Source organism: Meles meles, chromosome 5 (assembly GCF_922984935.1).
Source record: "Meles meles chromosome 5, mMelMel3.1 paternal haplotype, whole genome shotgun sequence".
In the NCBI taxonomy this organism is placed as follows: domain Eukaryota; kingdom Metazoa; phylum Chordata; class Mammalia; order Carnivora; family Mustelidae; genus Meles; species Meles meles.
In genome coordinates, this window is record NC_060070.1 from 59,427,774 (window position 1) to 59,447,267 (window position 19,494).

The 19,494-nt window shown below is 35.9% G+C and overlaps 1 protein-coding gene across 6 annotated transcripts in view; it reads right to left on the reverse strand.

Moving 5' to 3' along the window:
• UTRN (utrophin) overlaps positions 1-19,494 on the reverse strand; it is a 505,495-nt gene that overhangs the window by 42,047 nt on the left and 443,954 nt on the right. For all 6 annotated transcript variants that reach the window (XM_046006019.1, XM_046006018.1, XM_046006020.1 and 3 more), the window contains 5 exons: positions 17,448-17,649; positions 11,472-11,557; positions 7,287-7,444; positions 5,449-5,615; positions 4,433-4,544 (listed from right to left, as the gene is read on the reverse strand). In XM_046006019.1, coding sequence (XP_045861975.1) covers positions 4,433-4,544; positions 5,449-5,615; positions 7,287-7,444; positions 11,472-11,557; positions 17,448-17,649 — 725 coding nt within the window. The remainder of the gene's footprint in view (positions 1-4,432; positions 4,545-5,448; positions 5,616-7,286; positions 7,445-11,471; positions 11,558-17,447; positions 17,650-19,494) is intronic.

The window sequence follows — 19,494 nt, forward strand, 5'->3', positions numbered from 1 at the left end:
TTCTATATAGCTTAACATATACAAATGTGTCTAATGTGAATTACATTTTGGTTATTTGCAGCAGAGAATATTGACAATGTTTCAAAAAGATAAAAATGAAAATCTTCACATCTTTAATTTAAAATGTCAGTATTTTTAAAATAAATAATAAACTGAATTCAAACATGCAGGGCACAGGTAACAAGAAAAATAATTGACTATAATCTTGATCCATAAACTTAGTCCTTTAAAAAAAAATACAAAGTCTTAAATTTCTCTCCATAGAGGACTTTGCTTTCCTTCATTATATTTTCACTGAAACTCTAGTCCCCAGCAAAATGCCATATAACTGGATCCCCAACAAACGTAACACTCCAGCAAGCATACAGGACACAGTTTGTTAATGTGCCAAATTATGTATACTTCCCTAAGGGAGTAAAATCACTAAATCCAGGCCACCAACTTTGAACGAATCACCTTTTTCTAAGATTTAGTTTTCTCTTTAAAATGAGAATGAATTAGATGATTTCTTAGATCTTTCCAGCTTTAATATTCTATAATTAGTACTTATAATGTCAGATATGAACTCATTTAGCTTTTATGAGCCAGCTTTAACTAAGCGTAGTAAGAAAAAAGGAGTGAAAAGAGAGTAGAGGGGGAAAACACATGGAAAACAACAGAAGATAATACACAGTCGAGTACTAATTGGTGAAACAGAGGCTACTGGTAGAGCCCACAGGATGAGGCATCCCGGGAGGGAAAGCTGGAGGATGTTGGGGAAATTTTACATACACAGTAAGACTTGAGCTGGTTTTGTGAAGGAATGGGACTTGGAGGGATGGAGAGAGAGAGTAGACACAGAGATGTAACGTAATCTATGTCATGCTGCTGTTTTAGACGAACTCTTACTGAGCCTAATCATTGTCCTTAAACTCCTTAAATGTACAAAGTTGGGTTATAGAATGGTGGAAGAAAATATGAGTTTAAGAAAGTTATTTTCGAGAGAAGAAGAATTCTACTTCACTTCTGTATATAAGAGTTTTACTGTCAATTTCATAAAATGTCTTTATAAATTATGATAGAGAATTCACACACCATTAGTCCACTTACATCTGAAGACAAACATTGTCACAGCCAGCGGATATGTTTGAAGAAATATTTCTGGAGCTTTGAGGGTTTAAAATAAGACTTCAGAAAACCTTTAACAATAGAAACATTCAGATTCAGGAAGAAGGAACTTGAGGGGAAAGAAATGAAGTCAGTAATATAACTAGAGCACCAGCCCCACCACGAATGGAGATGCTCTATGAGAAATGCCAACATCAAGATCTGCACGGAAAAGTTGGATCCATTTAAATGCAAGTGGTGCTTATTATCATTGCATTGAAAAACTCACGTTCGAGTTCCTTTTCCAAGGCAGACATCAAATGAGTTTAGGGAATTTTGGGTAAAAGACAGAAGAAGTATAAGAAAGGCTTACTTAAAAGAGGAGAGCAAAGATCCAAAGAATGCAGGTGAAAAGAAAGAGAACTGGACAACCATTAATGTTCAATCAACCATTACTGTTCAATTCAAGAGTATACCATTCAAAAATTCAATTTACATGTATTTCTAGCTACTTTATCAAAAGTTGTGGAGTCAAACGCAGAAAATAACCTGTCCTAAGGTGGTTTAGGAGGAGGTTGTTAATTAAGATCACTATATAAATTCCAGAAAGGGGGAAAGGACTCCCCCAAAGCACACCTATGAAAAGGAAGCCATCCCTTCCAACACAGGAAAAGCCATGATCTCGGACATGACAACAATAAGTTCACAAAAATCTACGTAACAAGAAGAGCTTTGGGAAACCTGCAGATGTCATTTTAAAATGAAAGTTTTTATGCATCAGTGAAATGCATCGGTGTATCAGTGACTTGCAAGCATTCCCAAATGGCCAATGACTATTGTTGAAGAGATGCGGATTTCAAATTGTGAGGTATTTCGCAAAATCATTAGGAATTGTATTTAAGACCAAGACAAATAGTAATTTTATACATCTTTAAACATGTCATCATTTTCATTCATGTATGAAATCTTTAAAATATATTAAGTTTGTGATTTTTTCCATTTTGTGCCATTTTTATAATCAGTTTCCTAAATGCCTACTTCTACTCATGCAAATATTAACACTATACTTCTCCCCAGTTTCTTATAATGACCAGCAGGGTTCTACACAATCTGATACCACCTTTCCCTTTCCTCATGTCTTATCACTCTCCCTTTTGTGGACAGAGAAATTCACCCAATTCTTTCTCTGTTCCCCTACCATTCCCACCTCTTTCTTTCCCATCTGCATGGATGTGAGACCTGTGCAGCTGCAGGGGTCCCACACTCGCAAGCTCCCTAAGTTTGGCTTAATGCACTGCTGTTGTCATCTTAGAAGTTATAAGACATTTCGAACACGGGGTCCCACCTCTTCACGATACTCTGGGTACTTCAAATAACAGAGCTGGTGCTACCTACTGCCCTCTCCTTGTGGAACAGGCTTCATTTTTTTCTGTGCTCCAACCACACCAACCTCCTCCCCATCTCCAGACTTCTGTCTACTCTTTCTTCTCTGAAATATGTTTCTACTAGTTCTTCACACACCTGCTTCTTTCTGATCCTTCAATCTCAACTCAAATGTTAACTTCTCTGGCCGACATTTCCCTGATTTCTTTAACTGAAGTGCCTCCTCTGATCTTCTATCTCATTACCCATTTATTTCTAAAAGGCACCTACTATAATCTGTAATGATCTCATTTATTTGTTTCCTTGTTCCTTGTCACACATTCCCTCCTCCTAAATGGAAAATAGCAGGGGGACAGTAATCTTGTCTATCCTGGTAGTACACTGATGAATTAGAGCTGAGAACAGTGTCTAACACAAGATAAGTGCTCAATATGTATTTGCTGAGTGAATGAATATGTTAATCATAGTAATAAATGGTGCTTCATAAATTTTCTTGGAGGATTTTTTCCTCATTAAAGTTATTATGCACTACAGGCATTCATCTATCATAATTCCTCAGCATTTTCTAGAGATTTCCTCTTTCAATATATGGGGTACCTATTTAGTTAAGACACCCAAGACTGTGAGATTTATATGTATATGTCTTATAAGTATTCCTGTTTTTCTGTCAATTTATAATCCAAAAAGTAACTCAACTGCCTAAACCTAAAGAAAATGTACAGCTCTATGAATAAATTTTGGTTCACTATCGGGAAGGAGCTAAAAATAGCTCTTGACAGCAAATGAAGATAACTTCAGAAAAAATAGCTTTAAATCAAAGGAACAACAAGAATGAGTTTCCAATGCAGTGAAGCTATAATAAAATGGGGATATTAATCAAATGTGATAATAATGTAAAGTGGTATAAACATCTTTTGGAAATAAGTTGACCTGAAGAATTTGGGCCATAAAAATACTCAGATTCATTGACCAAGGTCATTTACTTCCAGCGTTTTATTCTATGGAAATGTAATTTATGCAGTATGGAAAAAGACCTATTTTCACAAAGATGAGTGTTGTTTATAATACCAGAAAATTTAAAATAAATATAAGTATCCAGATAAATTTGAGGGAGTGGCAAGATAAATTTAATTCACTCAATTAAATATTCTGTAACTAGGAAAATTACAAGGTGTGACAATGGGGAGAGCGTTTACCATACCACATGTTCAGTGATTAGAGCAGGATCAAAACAACATAAATAAAAGAATAAATTTAATCTGAACAAAATCAGAGATTTGATTTATTTTAATTGGATTCAGGAGCTAGATTTATGAATTTTTTACTTTCTCTGTTTTCTACTTTTTTGCTAATTTAAATATATTTAATTATGAAAATATATTTTAAATGTGTCTAAAAGAGAGAGGATTTCTCACACATAGTATTATTTTCAAAGCAGGCCAGTATGAGCTCTTAGAGAGAGTTTGCTACTAAGAAAGTTAAGTTTAAAATCAAAACACAGAAGTAAACAAAATGTAATACATAAATTTTTCTGGAAAAAGTATAACGTTCATGAATTCAACATAGATGTATTTGTTTAAAAGGAAAACAAAAACACACCAAAAAATTTAGTTAAGCCATAAAAAATAGTAAAATAATAAAAATAATAAATAATAAATAAAATAATAAAAATAATTTAAAAACTCTAAACATACTGAATAAATTTGACTTTCGTTAATTCAAAAGCTATATGCCATTTAAAAAAACAAACAAGAAGGGTGCCTTGGTGGCTCAGTTGGTTAAACATCCAACTCTTGATTTTGGCTCAGGTCATGTTCTCAGGGTCATGAGATCAAGCCCAGAGTCAGGTTCCCCACTGGGCATGGAGCCTGCTTAAAATTCTCCTTCTCCCTCTGTTCCCTCACTCCCAAACAAACAAATAAAAACAAGCAAGCAAACAAACAAGAAGTGGCCCAGTACTCACAGGTATACAGTATTCCACCATTGGGTAATGTAATTTGTGACCTTTTGCTGTTCGACCCGAAAAAAAGCAACTCTGGCAGACATCATAGTTAAAATGCTTTAGGCTTCTATACCTAGAGAGAAGAAAAGAAAATTGATTAGCTTGCACGCCTATTATTTAGTCCAAATCATTCATTTGTGGTAAGGAACGCCATTCATCCAAATCATGATGGCAATAAAAGGTAGACCTGGCCACAAAATGTGGAATTTTCTTAGTATCTTAGCTCCAAATGAGGGCCAAGAGAATCTTGGATTTCACAAGGGAAATTAATGAACCCACCTCCCAAGTGGAAAGAAAAAATTTGGAGTTCAAGTCTCTAAAGCATGTTCCCATCGATTACAATATTGTGAGAAGACAAATATCCACATCGAAAGATTTTCTGTAATGTGTGAAAGTGAATGCAAATGGCCAAGAAGGAGAGTCATGTTTATTAGCTTTACACATCAAATATTTAAGAAGCAATTACACCACCAATAAGAAATGAATTTCAAAATTCCCTGATATAAAGCTTCCTCTAGTAGGGGAACAGCAGGGTTAACCAACCTAACAACAATCTTGGGCAGAAGTAGCACAAAGTGATCAGGTTACTTCTCACTAATTAAATGTCACTTTCTGCTTACTAAGTTTGACCCCAGAGGCCTTGCAACATCACCCAATTCCATCAGGGCCATATATGTATAATGAGTCAATTATCATGCATGAACATTTCTGGGATCTATGTAAATAGAAATTCAGAAAAATCTCTGCTTCTGGAGCAGAGTGGTATAAATAACAATAGTAGTAATAAAATAAGCTTCACGGAGTAGCTATAAGAAGGAATGTCATTTTCAGATAGATGGAAGATACTAAGCATCCCATTTATGGGGGACACAAACCCCCAGTGGGAATCAGGGGGAAGGGATGATGGGTATATGCTGAAATTGCAACAACAGAACAGAAAACAGTCTCCTGCCATCACTGGCGACAGATCATCTCACCTGAACCCAACAATGGGACATTCCTTACAGATGTTACATTTAGCCTGATGCTTTGCAGTCTCAGCTGCTGCCACTCGATGTAAAACAGGAAGCCAAACCATGGACTGTGGTTCCAGACGCATCCAGTCTATAAACTCTTTCACGCTTATCTCTGGCTTATTGTTATTCTGGTAAAGAAACACATGTATTCAAAGTGAAGAAAAGCTCTTCATTTAAATTGCAGCAGGTGTTGCTTTATAATCTTCTGAAAATCTCTACAAAGTGAAAAGTTCTAGAACTCTTTCCAGGTGAGTTAAAATCACAAAATATTTAAGGTTCTTCATGGAGAGAAAATTTTAGAATTTAAAATTAGAAAAAGCAGAAATTATCCTATAGGAAGAAGAAAAAAATCCCAATACCTTAATAGACTCAGATTAAAAACAAAAACAAAAAACCCAAACCATATGATTCTAAGTACTACCCTCACATAAATATTTTAAGCCTATAAAACTCATTCACCTAAGACAGTATAAATTTGAGAAAGTAAAGACTCACTGGTAACTTCCCAAACTTGAAGGTCATGATAGTTGCTAATTAAAAACTGTTACTTCTGTGTCCTGCTCCACCTGTTATAACATCACACTGGGAATAAATTACTGTGAGTATACTTGGCAACATTTCCAAATTTATTGTGATTAATTGCATTAAATGTCTTAGTCTCTCTTTAGAACCTAATACTGACCAATTTTCACACGTGCAAAGTTAAATTTGTAACAACATCCTTCTCCCACTTTTGTCAACGTCACCCTATGAGCCAGTACATGGGAGAATCATATTTAGAATGCTCATTTGGTATTTTTTTGTATCTCTAAAACATGTAAAAGGGCCATTACAAAATGTAATAACTCATAACATCAATTCTCCTTAAAGAGATGGTGTGAGCATTTTTTTTTCCTCAGCAATAATAAATCACTGAAAATGCTCTGAAAAAATATCTGTAGCCTTCTCCTTTATGCATAATGTGTAACGCCAGCAGTAACTTTTCTGGAATGCTTTTATATACAGCAAGCACTAAAAAGAATTTGGGGGTTTGTACAGAAGAAACAACACTAACGAATCGATTAGGTGACTCCATATGTAGTTACACTTTCATGAGCATCATAGGTAGACAGAGGAGCGTCAGGACAAGACAGACAGTGGGAGCACACAACCTCACCCGAAGGGCTCAGAGAAGGATTTTCAGAGAATGTGAGATTTAAGCAAAGATCAAAAGAAAGAATAAGGATCAGCAATGAGAATAGAGCTTGTAGGTAAAGGGTAAGAAAGACTATTCTAAACAGAGGGCACATGCCCAAAGGGGCTAGGGCAGGAATGAAGGCAGGCAAACTGCAGCTGGAAAGCAGACAGCAAAGGCGGCCAAACCACAGCAATGTAAGAGCACATTTCAGAGATGTGGGGTTTTCATGAGAGACTGTGGACTCTGGAAACAAACTGAGGGTTTTGGAGGGGAGGGTCAGGAGGATGGGGTATTGCAGGAGGGCACTTATTGCATGGAGCACTGGGTGTTATATACAAACAATGAACCATGGAACACTACATCAAAAACTAATGATGTACTGTATGGTGACTAACATAACAGAATAAAAAAATAAAGATGTGGGGTTTTATCCACTGACAAGTAGTGAGTCTCCTTGAGGAGGCTGCTGTTCCTTGAACCAAATGTGCTTGAAGAAATAAAAGGAAAACGTACTGGAATGGTACCTAATGTCTCCTACCATTTGGTTCCCCTTTCCAATTCTCGGAACATCCTCCACATCACTCCTGACACATTCTACGAGTCGGCGATCCTTCGTGTTTACCTGTTGGAAGCAGCTGCGAACACTGGGTTCGATATTACTGCCCCCGAACGCTGCTACTTCCCCCAGCTGCCGGGGAATCTGGATGGCGTCATGAAGTAACAGACCAAGCTGCCTCTGGTCACACATTTCTGTGGGCCCTGCCACTTCCTTAAAGAGATCTAAGAGGAGGAGAACCACAAGGTTAATTTCCATCTGCTGAGACTATGCTTTTATGTAAACCACACCCTTGGTTTTGTCAGTTGAATGATGTAGACAAAAAAAAAAAAAAATCATGTGGACATGAATCACATTAGTTATCTAGGGAGAAACTTCATGTCAAAATGATCCAGTTTCTTACAGAAATGAATACTTTTTGGAAAGGAATTTCCAAGTTCTAATAAATTAAAAAATCCACACAAATTTTCAATGCTTTTCATGTGAAGTTTTATAAGAACAGAACAAAGGGGAGTAAATATTTATTTGATCCTGAAAACCCTTTTCAAACAATATCTGGTAAATGGATATCAGATCAATTTATCATTTTGTTTTTTTTTAAGATTTTATTTATTTTTAAATTTTATTTATTTATTTATTTGACAGAGAGAGATCACAAGTAGGCAGAGAGAGAGGGGAGGAAGCAGGCTCCCTGCTGAGCAGACAGCCCAATGAGGGGCATGATCCCAGGACCCCGGGATCATGACCCGAGCCAAAGACAGAGGCTTAACCCACTAAGCCACCCACCCCTCATTTTGGTTTCTTTTTAAGGAAAATAATGCTATATCTAATAGTGCCATGAGTGAATTTTCAAACAACTGAACCAAGCTCAGTGATACTGACATAGTAATTATAAGGAAATGTAACTTTAACTATAAGCATACATAGAAGAAGCAAATCCAAGTTAGATAAACTTAATTTTCATGATCATTTGTTCACTTAGATTTGGTTAGAGTTCCATTTGTTTCTTTTTTTAAATTTTCTTCCCTTTTAAAAAATCTGAGTACAGTTGACACAATGTTACATTAGTTGCAGGTGTACAGCATAGTGATTCAACATTTCTATACATTGTGCTATGCTCACCACAAGTATAGTTAACCATCTGTCACCATACAATGCTGTTACAATACGACTGACTACGTATTGACTGATACGTATTTGTACAATACGAATGACTACAATACGACTGACTACACAAGCTCTGCTGTACCTTGTATTACTGATTTACTCATTCCATAACCAGAAACCTGCATCTCCCCTCTCCCCTTCACTCATTTTGCTCATGTCCTTACCCCTCTTCCCTTTGTTAAAAATAACACTATTGAAGCCACATAATATTTATCCAGGACTCTTAGGATGCTAATTCTAAACCCATTCCTAGGAAGTGACCTAGGTTATAATGCTTTACACAGACAAGTACACATTTCAGTGATATCAATCATGCCAAACTTTCCTCTTTTGAGGAAGCCAGCTATACTACTAATCCAGAGTTAATGTAAAACTACACACAAAACACAAAAGAAAACATTCCTTAACATCTTGGCATACTTCCAGATTCTGACAGAAGTTCATATTTTCATGAAATAGTCAGAAACAAAAAGGTCTATCAGGAGGCAGGGACAGGTCACAATCTAAAACTCAAGTTCCAACAAATCAGCACAGAATGGCAAATAGCCATTCTGAAGGATCTTTGTCTATGAGAAAGAAAGCCACTCGGCTATAGGCAAGAAAGTCCAGCTGTTGTTAGAACCTAATCGAGGGATATTCTCAAGAAGGTACGAAGAGTGAGGGAGATGTTCCCAGGGTGAAGACACAGACATTAGCCATTGCAAAATCAATGTGCAGATGGTACCAGCTGACCCAGAACGGCACTTCTGACACTGAGTTTGGAGAGCAAATTGTTTTCAGTATTAATCTAACAAAGGAAACAATAATGAGGAAGTGTTTTGATATCACTGGGGAAATCAAAACTAAAATCAGAGTTGCTAAGGACCTCACAATAAGAAATAAAACCAAACCCCAGAAAATTTCCAGAGTCGCAACACTCTCAGGAAAGATTTAAAGATTGTAACCTAAGAGATGTCTTATTTAATTAAGTACTAAAATGGCATACTTCATGGATTAAGGTAAATATCAGAGATTTTTATTGCAGGGCCTCTACTTTCTTTGCCATCACCTGAAAGTTTAATGTGAAATAATATAGAGGACTAAATTTGATGACATTTGTAGAATTTCCACTGTATGATGGGTGTGTATCAGTATGCCGAAATAATGTTCCTCATCTGAAAGATTATACATTTCAGAAATATGTTTGAAGGTATGTGTATAGATAAAAGAAATCTTTATATACTGTATTGTAGAGAATCAGGTTTTTGCTCTATATCTACAGTCACTGTGTTGTAACTCTTTCATTTGGTCTCAGGTTACTCTCTGATAATCAGCTTGTAAAGAAAGGGAGGAGGAATCATTGATCTAGGAAAGCAGATCATGCTTACATTTTAAGATTCCTGATAAACCTTGAGATTGAATTCATATTTGTTTCAGAGTTAAGATGAGCACTGTGATATAACTGTTACTTTTAAGGAACCCTAAATTCTTCCAGGAGCACACAAAACCCCGAACTATAAATAATTTTTTAAAAAGTCCTTTTGTTATAGTGCTACAGCGATGTTTTCGTTAACATTTTCCTCTCCCATGCATTATCTTTTTAGCTTTGGAAAGGATTATCTTTCAACAATTACAATGCTGAAGATGATTAAAGTTTTGGATAAAGGACCACCTACAGAAAGCCTTCTGCAGAGCTTTGTTTGTTTGTTTGTTTTCCTGCATGATTTACTAGGTTCTGACTCCATCAAGGTACCTCACCTCCTGATCTTACCACAATCAGCTTTTTTTCACACAAACCCCACATCTCTTTTCACTGACATCCTTGTCAAACCATTTATGAAAAACAAGCCATCATGATCTAGACCTGAAATTCACAGGCAAATCACCTCACAGACATCCGAGAAAACAAAAGTTTTTGAAAAAACATGTGTGTGTTCACAGAAGATGCAAAACTTAACCTAGGTTATAGGACCTGTGATCAAACATCGTCTTATTTTTGGTTACCTCAACTTTCATGAAATATCCCTCCAGAATGTATGAATAGATTCAGTGAAGAATCATCAGGGATATGCATGGCAGATCAAGTCACCCACACTTTATGGACAAAATTAAATCAGAAAAACTTTCCAGTAGTTAAGAGTTTGGAGCCACGCCAGCAAGTGTTACCATTGATTGAAGAGCTGTGATTTCTAGGTACTTATCCCATATTATCTCTATTTGCTTTCAAAGCAAGGACTATTAGTGTCATTCTTCAGTTGAAGGAAATCCATTCCATTTCAGCTTTCTGAAATGTGAAATGGGAGTCTTATCGCCTCTTAGCTGGCGGTCTTCCGTGGGATCAGGTAACCAGCACAAAGTCAGTCCCTCAGCCACTCAGTGGCAAAGCTGAGATTTGAAGACAGGTATCCTTGGCTTCCAAGCCCATCCCTTTCAAAATGCCAACACGCCTGCTCCTCATTAACTGACAGCTAAAAGGATACCATGGATTTATTTGGTGAATAAAAACAAATTTTTAAATTTTCTCACTTGATAAAATATAATTACTTGCCAATGTCTGTCAGAGTTCTAGTCCCATCTAGTTTTTTTTGGGGGGGGGGTTGTTTTTGTTTTTGTTTTGGTATTTGGAAGTACACAAGGTTTCAGCATAAAGAATAGTATGAAGGTTCGAGTCCATCTTAATTTTTTTTCAAGCACTGGCAGTACAGAGAGACAGAAACTTTGGCTTTACAGTCAGAACAATCTACGATCTAAGTCTACCCTCATAATTATTGTGTCTGCAGCCACTGACTAGATTTTTAATTCATCTCAGAACTCATTTTTTTCAGCTGCAAAACAGAAGTCACAATGCCTACGTTCTGAGGTGATTCTTCTAAGACTCAAATGAGATACAAGTGCAGTTGGTTCTCACTCCATCAAGCACCTCACCTCATTTCACACAAATCCACGTCACTTCTCACTGACACCCTTTGTCTAGCCTGGAACGCATATAGTAAGGGGCAAAAAGAATGGAAACTGTTATTACAAGCAAATCATATAAAGGAAGCCTCCAATCAACTGTTATTATTATTACTAAAAACACCACTGCACAGGAAAGGTCTTACATACATCTGTATTTTTCTTCTAAGAGACCTTTGGAGAGAGACATCAATCCAATCTTCAGACTCTGCACTCTTATTTTTCCAGTTCGACCCCTGTAATTGTAAGAATCCCAATGTGTTAGATGCATTTAAAGCTGTATACAGGACACTAATGATCTCTGAATACCTATTTTCTTCAGGTAAACAATTAGAAAATGATTGCATCTTAAAAAGGCAACGTTTCTATTCCCTTTTAAAAATTAATTTTAAACTCATACCATAATTCCATGACATGCTTTAACAGCATGCTTGGACCCAGAGTATGTAGCCCAAAGTCACTTACATGGAACACAGGAACTAGGAAGAACAAGTAAAAGTGAAAGTAAAATGATAAGTACAAAGCTAAAAAGATCTGTTTAGAAACAGCATGAATTAAAATCTGTTAATGATTACAAATGCAAGATTTAAAATGTATAGCTAATATATAATATGTATGTTGCTTAATATAGCAAGAAATGTATAATAAAATCAAATGTACAAAAACTAGAAAATCAAGTATAACAAGGGCTAATAACTTGTTAGATATTTAAAAACTTGTTGTCTTCATTGATTTTGGTCTCTGTCAATTCAGATTTTTAAAATGACTACTGTAATTATAATGGTTGGTGATCCTAAAAAGACAGGTATGACATCCCTATTTGGAGAAGTCTCAAATTATAATTAAATACAAAATGTATTAATTAGTCAACACTAGGAAATAGCTTTGTACCATGCCAATGAGAAACCATAAGTTGACTAGAAGAAAAATTTTAACTTTAAAAGCATAGAGTTGTCTTTATTCTTGTCATTTATCGAAGAGTTTCTGAGTTGCCTACCAAATGTACCAATGTAACAGAGCCTGGGGCTGGAGAATGGGAAATGCAGAAATGACAAAAATGGGTAACATGATCCTTGTTATGGAATAATACACAATCCAGAAAAAAGTCTTTATCATCTTTATTATTTCATATTCAGGATTTGCTTTCAGTTTAGGTTTTTAACATTAATTTTTCTCAAGCTATGTTTTTAATACACAAGTACAGTATACTCAATACCTATTAACTAAAGGTCTGTAACTTTATCATTATATACAATTTAGTAATTCATGCTATCTAAAGAACAAATATTTATATCATTTAATTTTAATTTTAGGTGGTCTTATTGTCAAACTGTGTTTAAGTCTTGTTCTTATTGATATTCCTACTATGAATACTAATTGATACCTTCTATTCTCAAATTATAAATACTCAGGTAAGTTTCTGTGTATATACCATGAGATACAAAGTATAAGTAAAAAAGAAAAACATGCTGAGAGAACAGTGAAATGTATTTTCAGAACAGTCACTCAATAGCCTAGAGTTTATTACAACCTATATTAAATCATATCCAATAAACTTACTAAACCCTTCATAGGCATGTGTACAACATTCAGAAGTGACCTAGGGAATAACTAATACTTAAATTTTCAAACATATATAGCCATTATAAGCAGAAATCTCAGTTAATGTACTCATTCCAGTTTCTTGCCATTGTAGAAATACTTCCAAATTAACCTTAAACTGAGCCATGTTACAAATTGTGTTTCTAGTTCACATTTTTTTAGGTGTTTCCTAATTAACACTCCAAAATACACTACATCTGTTTTCTTCCCTCCAAAAATTTGGAAATTTTATTTTCTGGATAATCAAACAATAGATCTGCAGAGGAAAAAGGCTGGTGAGTACACCAGTACATGAATGTGGCCAAGGACAAAGGAATCCCTTAAGAGAATAAAGATCAAAATGCTATGTATTAAAGGATGATCTTCAGACTCCAGTGATGACACAAGAAAGGAATGTCATCAGGAAGGCTACTGAAAATGTCAATCATCATTCATCACACCATTTAACCATTTAATAGTTATGAAGGTTTCCTGTGATCTCAGTGTTGTTCTATGTACCATGAGGCCCAGCAGAAAAGTATAAGACATACTTCCCACCCCTGATAAGGTCACATACAACTAGAGAAGAGAGACAAGAAAACAGTAGGAAATACACAAGGAAACAGGAGAGCAACATTTATGCGTGGAAATAAGTCAAGTACAACAAAGTTGTGGCTGACTTGTTATTTCTGACTGACAATTAGTCTGAGTAGTTATTAGTCTCATAATGTTTGACAGAGAAGATAAGACTCAAATCAGACACTGAAGGTATGACATGGCTGGACTGTCCCTAGGAGAATGTAGATTATCGTGGGAAAAGCCTAGGCAAGGGGACAGAAGCAGGAGTGGGAACACCAGAGACACGATGCATTCAGGTGCAGGAAAGGCTTGCATCAAGGCTAAACAGTTGATAAAGTTGTCCAAGTTATATCATCTGGGACTGGCTGATAGGACTTTAATGTTAAATAAGATATCTGGATTTGAAAAAGAAGAGGGAGGCAAAGAAATTTATTAGTGAGTGACATAATCCAATATTTAAGTATTTGGTTCCCTGGTAGTCTTCATAAGTAACTCCTGAAATTAGTTTAACTGGAAGGATATGTATCTTATAAAATTATATCCATCTTGGCACAGTGGAAAAATGACTTAACACTGCAGCAAATGAGGTTAATATTTTCTGGAGGGACAAAAATATTTAAATCAAGCGTCCCAGGCTATTGCTTTAAATCATGATTTAAACATTTTTGATTTCTATTAAATTTAGAAGGAAGATCGTGAAGTTAAGACTTTTTAACCTGGAAAGATGAAGACTGAGTGAGGCTGTGAACTCATAAATGGAATAAATTTTATCTTTACAGTTTAGAAAGTTCTTTCTACATATATTAGCTCATTTGCCCTTCACAAATATCTTATGTATGGTAAGCAGAGCAGATATTTTTATCTCAGTTTTTCAGATGAGAAATTGAGATGCCAAAAGTTGAGTGGCTGCCAAGGTACAAAGCAACCAGAACCAAAAATTTGGATTCTCATCATGCATGACAGAAGAAAATAGATTTTTTTTTGCAAAAACCCAAAATATTAAGAGTTGGATACATGTTAAAACTTGAAAACAAATAGTAAACTTAATATAACTTATAAAGTACTCTTTTTCTTAGATATGGAAATATGGTAGAAATAAACAAGTGATTATCAAAAAACCTGGGTATTAATTCCCTATCTACCACTAATATGCAATACGTGGCTATGGATAAATTCTTTTATCTCCCTGGGTCAATTAATTGATCAGTAAAACAAAGAGGCCAGAGTAAAATGAAGAGGGAAGAATGGATAATGGAAGGTCCTCAAAGTCCTTTTCCTTCTAGAATTCTATGATCTCACATGTGTGAATCGCTCATTAATTCAAGAGATGCTTGAATATACTTCAAGAGCTGAAAATATCCACTCTGGCTGTATCATATTACATAAAGTAAGGCAGTCAAAAATATATGGTTAATAAGCAAATATCAAAATAGCTGAATGAATGGAAAGGTTAGATCACAGGTCTCATTTTCAAGGTTCAGAGACTTCTTAGGGTCCAAAAATGTTCTTGTGCATTGGATCATGTAGCTTATAGTTCCATCAGATTCTTAAAGAAAACTAAAAACTTAAAAAGAGTTAATAACTCTTGTTTACATTAATGGATAAGTTACAGTTGTTAGAGAAATTTGGGCAATGAACTCTGGCCATCTGAGATTGCCATTGTATGATTAACTGTGTTTTTTTAGGTTAATTCATGAAATTCCTCTCTAAGACAGAAAACTAGACTGAATGTTTACACCATTCTGACCCAGCATGGTCTTCACTGTATTTCTTTGGCATGGAAGGGAAATAAATCCTGAAAGCTTTTATTCCTTTAAAATGGAAAATTTCAAGAAACTCTTTTTCTAAATAAGAAACAGTACCTTAGTGTAGCATTTCCCATGTGTTCACATTTGATGATGGAAAGTGGAAATATGCCAATATTTGATTCCCTAGAATATGAATCACAACATTTCACATTCTGCTTCCTTCCCAACTAAGTGGCACTATTCCCTTCGGCTGTCCAGTGAAAACAGCAGATGTAGGTGTTACATGTTATGAGTTAGATCTTCCTAAAATTCATGTGTTGAAGTTTTAACCACTTAGTACTTCAGAATGTGACTGTGTTTGAAGATTGGGTCTTTAGAGAGGTAATTAACATAAAACGAGGCCATAGGTTGGGCCCCAATATAATAGGACTGATGTTTTTATAAGATTAGGACACAAACACACAGAGAAGAAAGACCACGTAAAAACACAGGGAGAAGACAGCCACCTATAAGCCAAGGAGACAGGCCTCAGAAGAAACCAACCCTGCCGACATGTTGATCTGAGACTTCTAGTGTCCAGAACTGTAAGAAAATAAATTTCTGTTTTTTAAGCTACCTAGTTTGTGGTATTCTGTTAAGGCAGCCCTAGAAAACTAATGTAGTGTATTAGAACAAGAGGAGGAGGATTTAACCCCTCTCCAATTCTTCCTGAATTTATTACTCAAAATATGTGTCTCTACCATACCCCTGTGGTGCTTATCAAAGTTCTCAGCTGAGTACTCTAGGAATTCAGCATTCTTTTTGGGTCCTCAAATTAAGTTAAAGGCTTTGTAGTTAAAATACCCAACTGACCAGATATTTTGGTGAATTTACTATATGGAAATTTTGGGGGTTTAAAAAATTGAAGATCAACTAAATAGTGAATTAATGCTAACAGTCATATTTTACCCTAGAAGGATAAAAAAGAAAACAAAATGAAATTTATTAAAAGATACTACATAGGGACGTAAATCCCACATTCATTATTATTACTGATGTTCGTGCCACTTATTTTTTAGTGAGTTTCTTAAGAGTCCTCAAGCATATAATGGCTATTTAACTATTTAAAAAAAAAGTTTTGTTGTGATATTTGTGACTATCGAAAGATAACAAATTTTTCTAATCAAAAGAAACAAAATTTTAATTAAATCATCCCTAAAGCTACTGTTGTCACCATTTACTTCTTATGCGAAATCAATCCACTGCTAAACACATGTACATTTATAAACTATCATCTATCTTCTTCCTCTCTAAATCAAATAAAGGGATGACAAATACAAATTTTCATGCAGCTAATTAATGGAAAATAACTTTAAGGTTCTGAGAGAAAAATCAACAGTTCTCATTTTCTTATTTCGTCTTTGCATACTTTAACCCCCTACCAGAAGAATTAATAATTCCTAATGTTTTGGAAATGTCAGCCCACAGCAGGCCTTTCTAGAATTGATTATTTCACAAATGCACTGTCATATTCAAAACAGCCAAATTAATGGCAAATGAGTTATGATGGAAGTTGAGAGAGCTCTTCACGTGACAGTGAGCAGCTAATTAAATTACAGATAGTAGAGTGTACTATAGCATAAATTATTTAAAACACCACATATACACAACACCACCATTATAATAAATAAAGCTAATACTGAAAGACAAATTAAATCCCTTTAATTGCCTTTCAAATTGCTCTTAAGTTGTCACACAAAAACTGCAGTGTGGATTATTACGAGCCAGTCAATGACTGTAACTCCTAACAACAAAAATAAAACTTTTTCTTTCAAAAGAAGAGAGGAGGAAATAGGACTTCTTTATATTGGGCTTCCCCTAGCCAATGTGACACTATAAATCCGACAGCATTTATAAACTGAAGCATTATCTTGAAATAATAGGTAGATATTCTTTTTTGTTATATTGTTGGTAGAGAGTTCAAATGTTGGACAGTCCTTCCTTTCAGCAATTAACCAGGGGTGAGGAGAAAGGGACTTCTGTACATAAGCATCAAAGGTGTGGACGGAATTCAGGGAACGTAACGGAGTCTGAGTGGAGTAGGTTATGAGCTATTGTCCACTAGGAAAAGTACTTTGAATGCACTTCTTAAAAAACTCACTTCAAAATTTAGACATTTGGCCTTACCAATACATTTCATTCAATGACTATATTTTAAGGAGAAATGAGGCAAACTTACGTGTCATATACATTGAGCAACCAGTTGAGACACATATCCACACACAGAGGAACGTTGACCAGATCCTTGTGCATTTGTTCAAGGCCGTCGTAGGTTGTCGTCAGACAGTTGATGACATCTGGAACGCTAAGCAGCTGATCATTTTGGTTCAGTTTATGCTGCTTGAAAACTTCATTTGTTGTGTTCAGTTCTAAGAGATCCACTAATCAGGTGAGAGAAAGGAAAACACACAGTCATTAGATTACATAAGGACGCTGAAACAAAAACATATCTCATCTTAAAAGTATTTGGCTTGATTCTCCAGCTTAAGAATCTATCCTCTCCAGCCAATTTCAACATTTAAAGAAATAAATAGCATTTCCATTCTTACATGTCTAAACTCTTATCCATAATCTCTTTATTTTTGTGCTTTTGAATCTAAACTCTGTTACTTTCCAATCTGATCCCATTTTTTGCTCTTTGGACTATCAGTTCTTCCTACTTTCCTTTTCAGGCTTTCCTCTCTTCAGGCTCTTTCTACTTTTAAACATAGGAAGGCATAAATAAATCTAGTCTACATAGTAGAACATCTAAAATATGGCACCGCTCTTCTCCTAACTCCTGAGAACAGCCTTCTCACCCTCTCCTAGTCTCCCTTTACACCACAGCCAAACAAATCGTTCTGTTTCTCAACATGTACATCAGGACATACAAAATTCACTGAAAATGTGCAGTTGAAAAAATGCATTCTGTCGAAGAAAAAGTAGTTCTCTACTGCCTGCTGAACAAACCTGATCAAGAATGCCCTCCCAATCTGGCCCTAACATGGTTTGCGTCCCATGATGCTTTGGCACAGAGGCCATTTTAGCTACATGGGATTTGTAGAGGTCCACAATACAGGCCCACATCCATGGGCCTTCATGTATCTGCTCCCACTTTTATGCTTCATGGTCAGAACATCTACGGTGCGACTGGCCTGTGCTAGATGCTAGAGCAGGGTGGGCACAGAAGGATAAGCTGGGACCCCCCGCTCTCAAAGACGGCCAGTCAGAGAAGGAGGGTGAGCGTACTGATAACTTTACTAAAAGGAGTGAAAATGCAGTAAGAATAAATAGATTTCTGTAAGAGCTATAACCTCAGGGGAGTAGAAGGAGTCTAGAAAGGGTTTCCTGGGCAGGTGGGATTTGAAATGGGCCTTAAAGACTATAAGACACAAGAGACCATATAAAGCAAGGAAAAAAATTCCAGGAAGATAGAACTGCTTGGGAAAAGACAAGAACTCAAGAAGTCTACAGGGTTCTCAAAAATGACAAGGGCAGTACGGATGGTCCATGGCTTACACAGGGGTGGCACTGGTTACAGTAAGGCAGGCACTTGGCTCTCAGGGACGGGCATGTGTTGCACTAGGGGAGATCCTCAAGGGCCGGGAGGAACAGTTGAGACAAAAAAAAAAAACAACCACAAAAACCCTCACATAATCTTTCTTTTTCATCAACTTTGAGTCACTCATTAGCTAATTGAAAACAGGGCACCAGGAGCTTATCAAATTACCATGTGTCTATACATTTGTTGAGTATAGAAATGACTCTTATAAACCCTTCTCTAAAAGATAGGGGTTTGGAAAATTATAGAACCTGTATGAATTTAAGGTCTGCTCATTGAAATTCCTGCTTCATAAAATGCTTTTCCTATATCCCTATGTAACTTTAAAAAAAAGAGATGTATTTATTTTTTTTTTTACAGAGAGAGAGGGAGAGCACAAGCAGGGGAGAGGCAGAGGGAGAGAGAGAATCCTCAAGCAGACCCCCCACTGATCACACACTTGGGGCTGGATCCCAGAACCCTGAGATCATGACCTGAGCCAAAATCAAGAGTCAGACACTCAACCGACTGAGCCACCCAGATGCCCCACCATATTTAATTTTATAAAAGAAATAAGCCCAGGGAATATTTTTATTTTAATATAACCAACTATTTCCTCCTTGTCTCATGTAAAACTATCTCCTCAAAAAATATAATGACATATTTTGACAGTTACATAAAATGAATGAATAGCTTCCTTTGTATT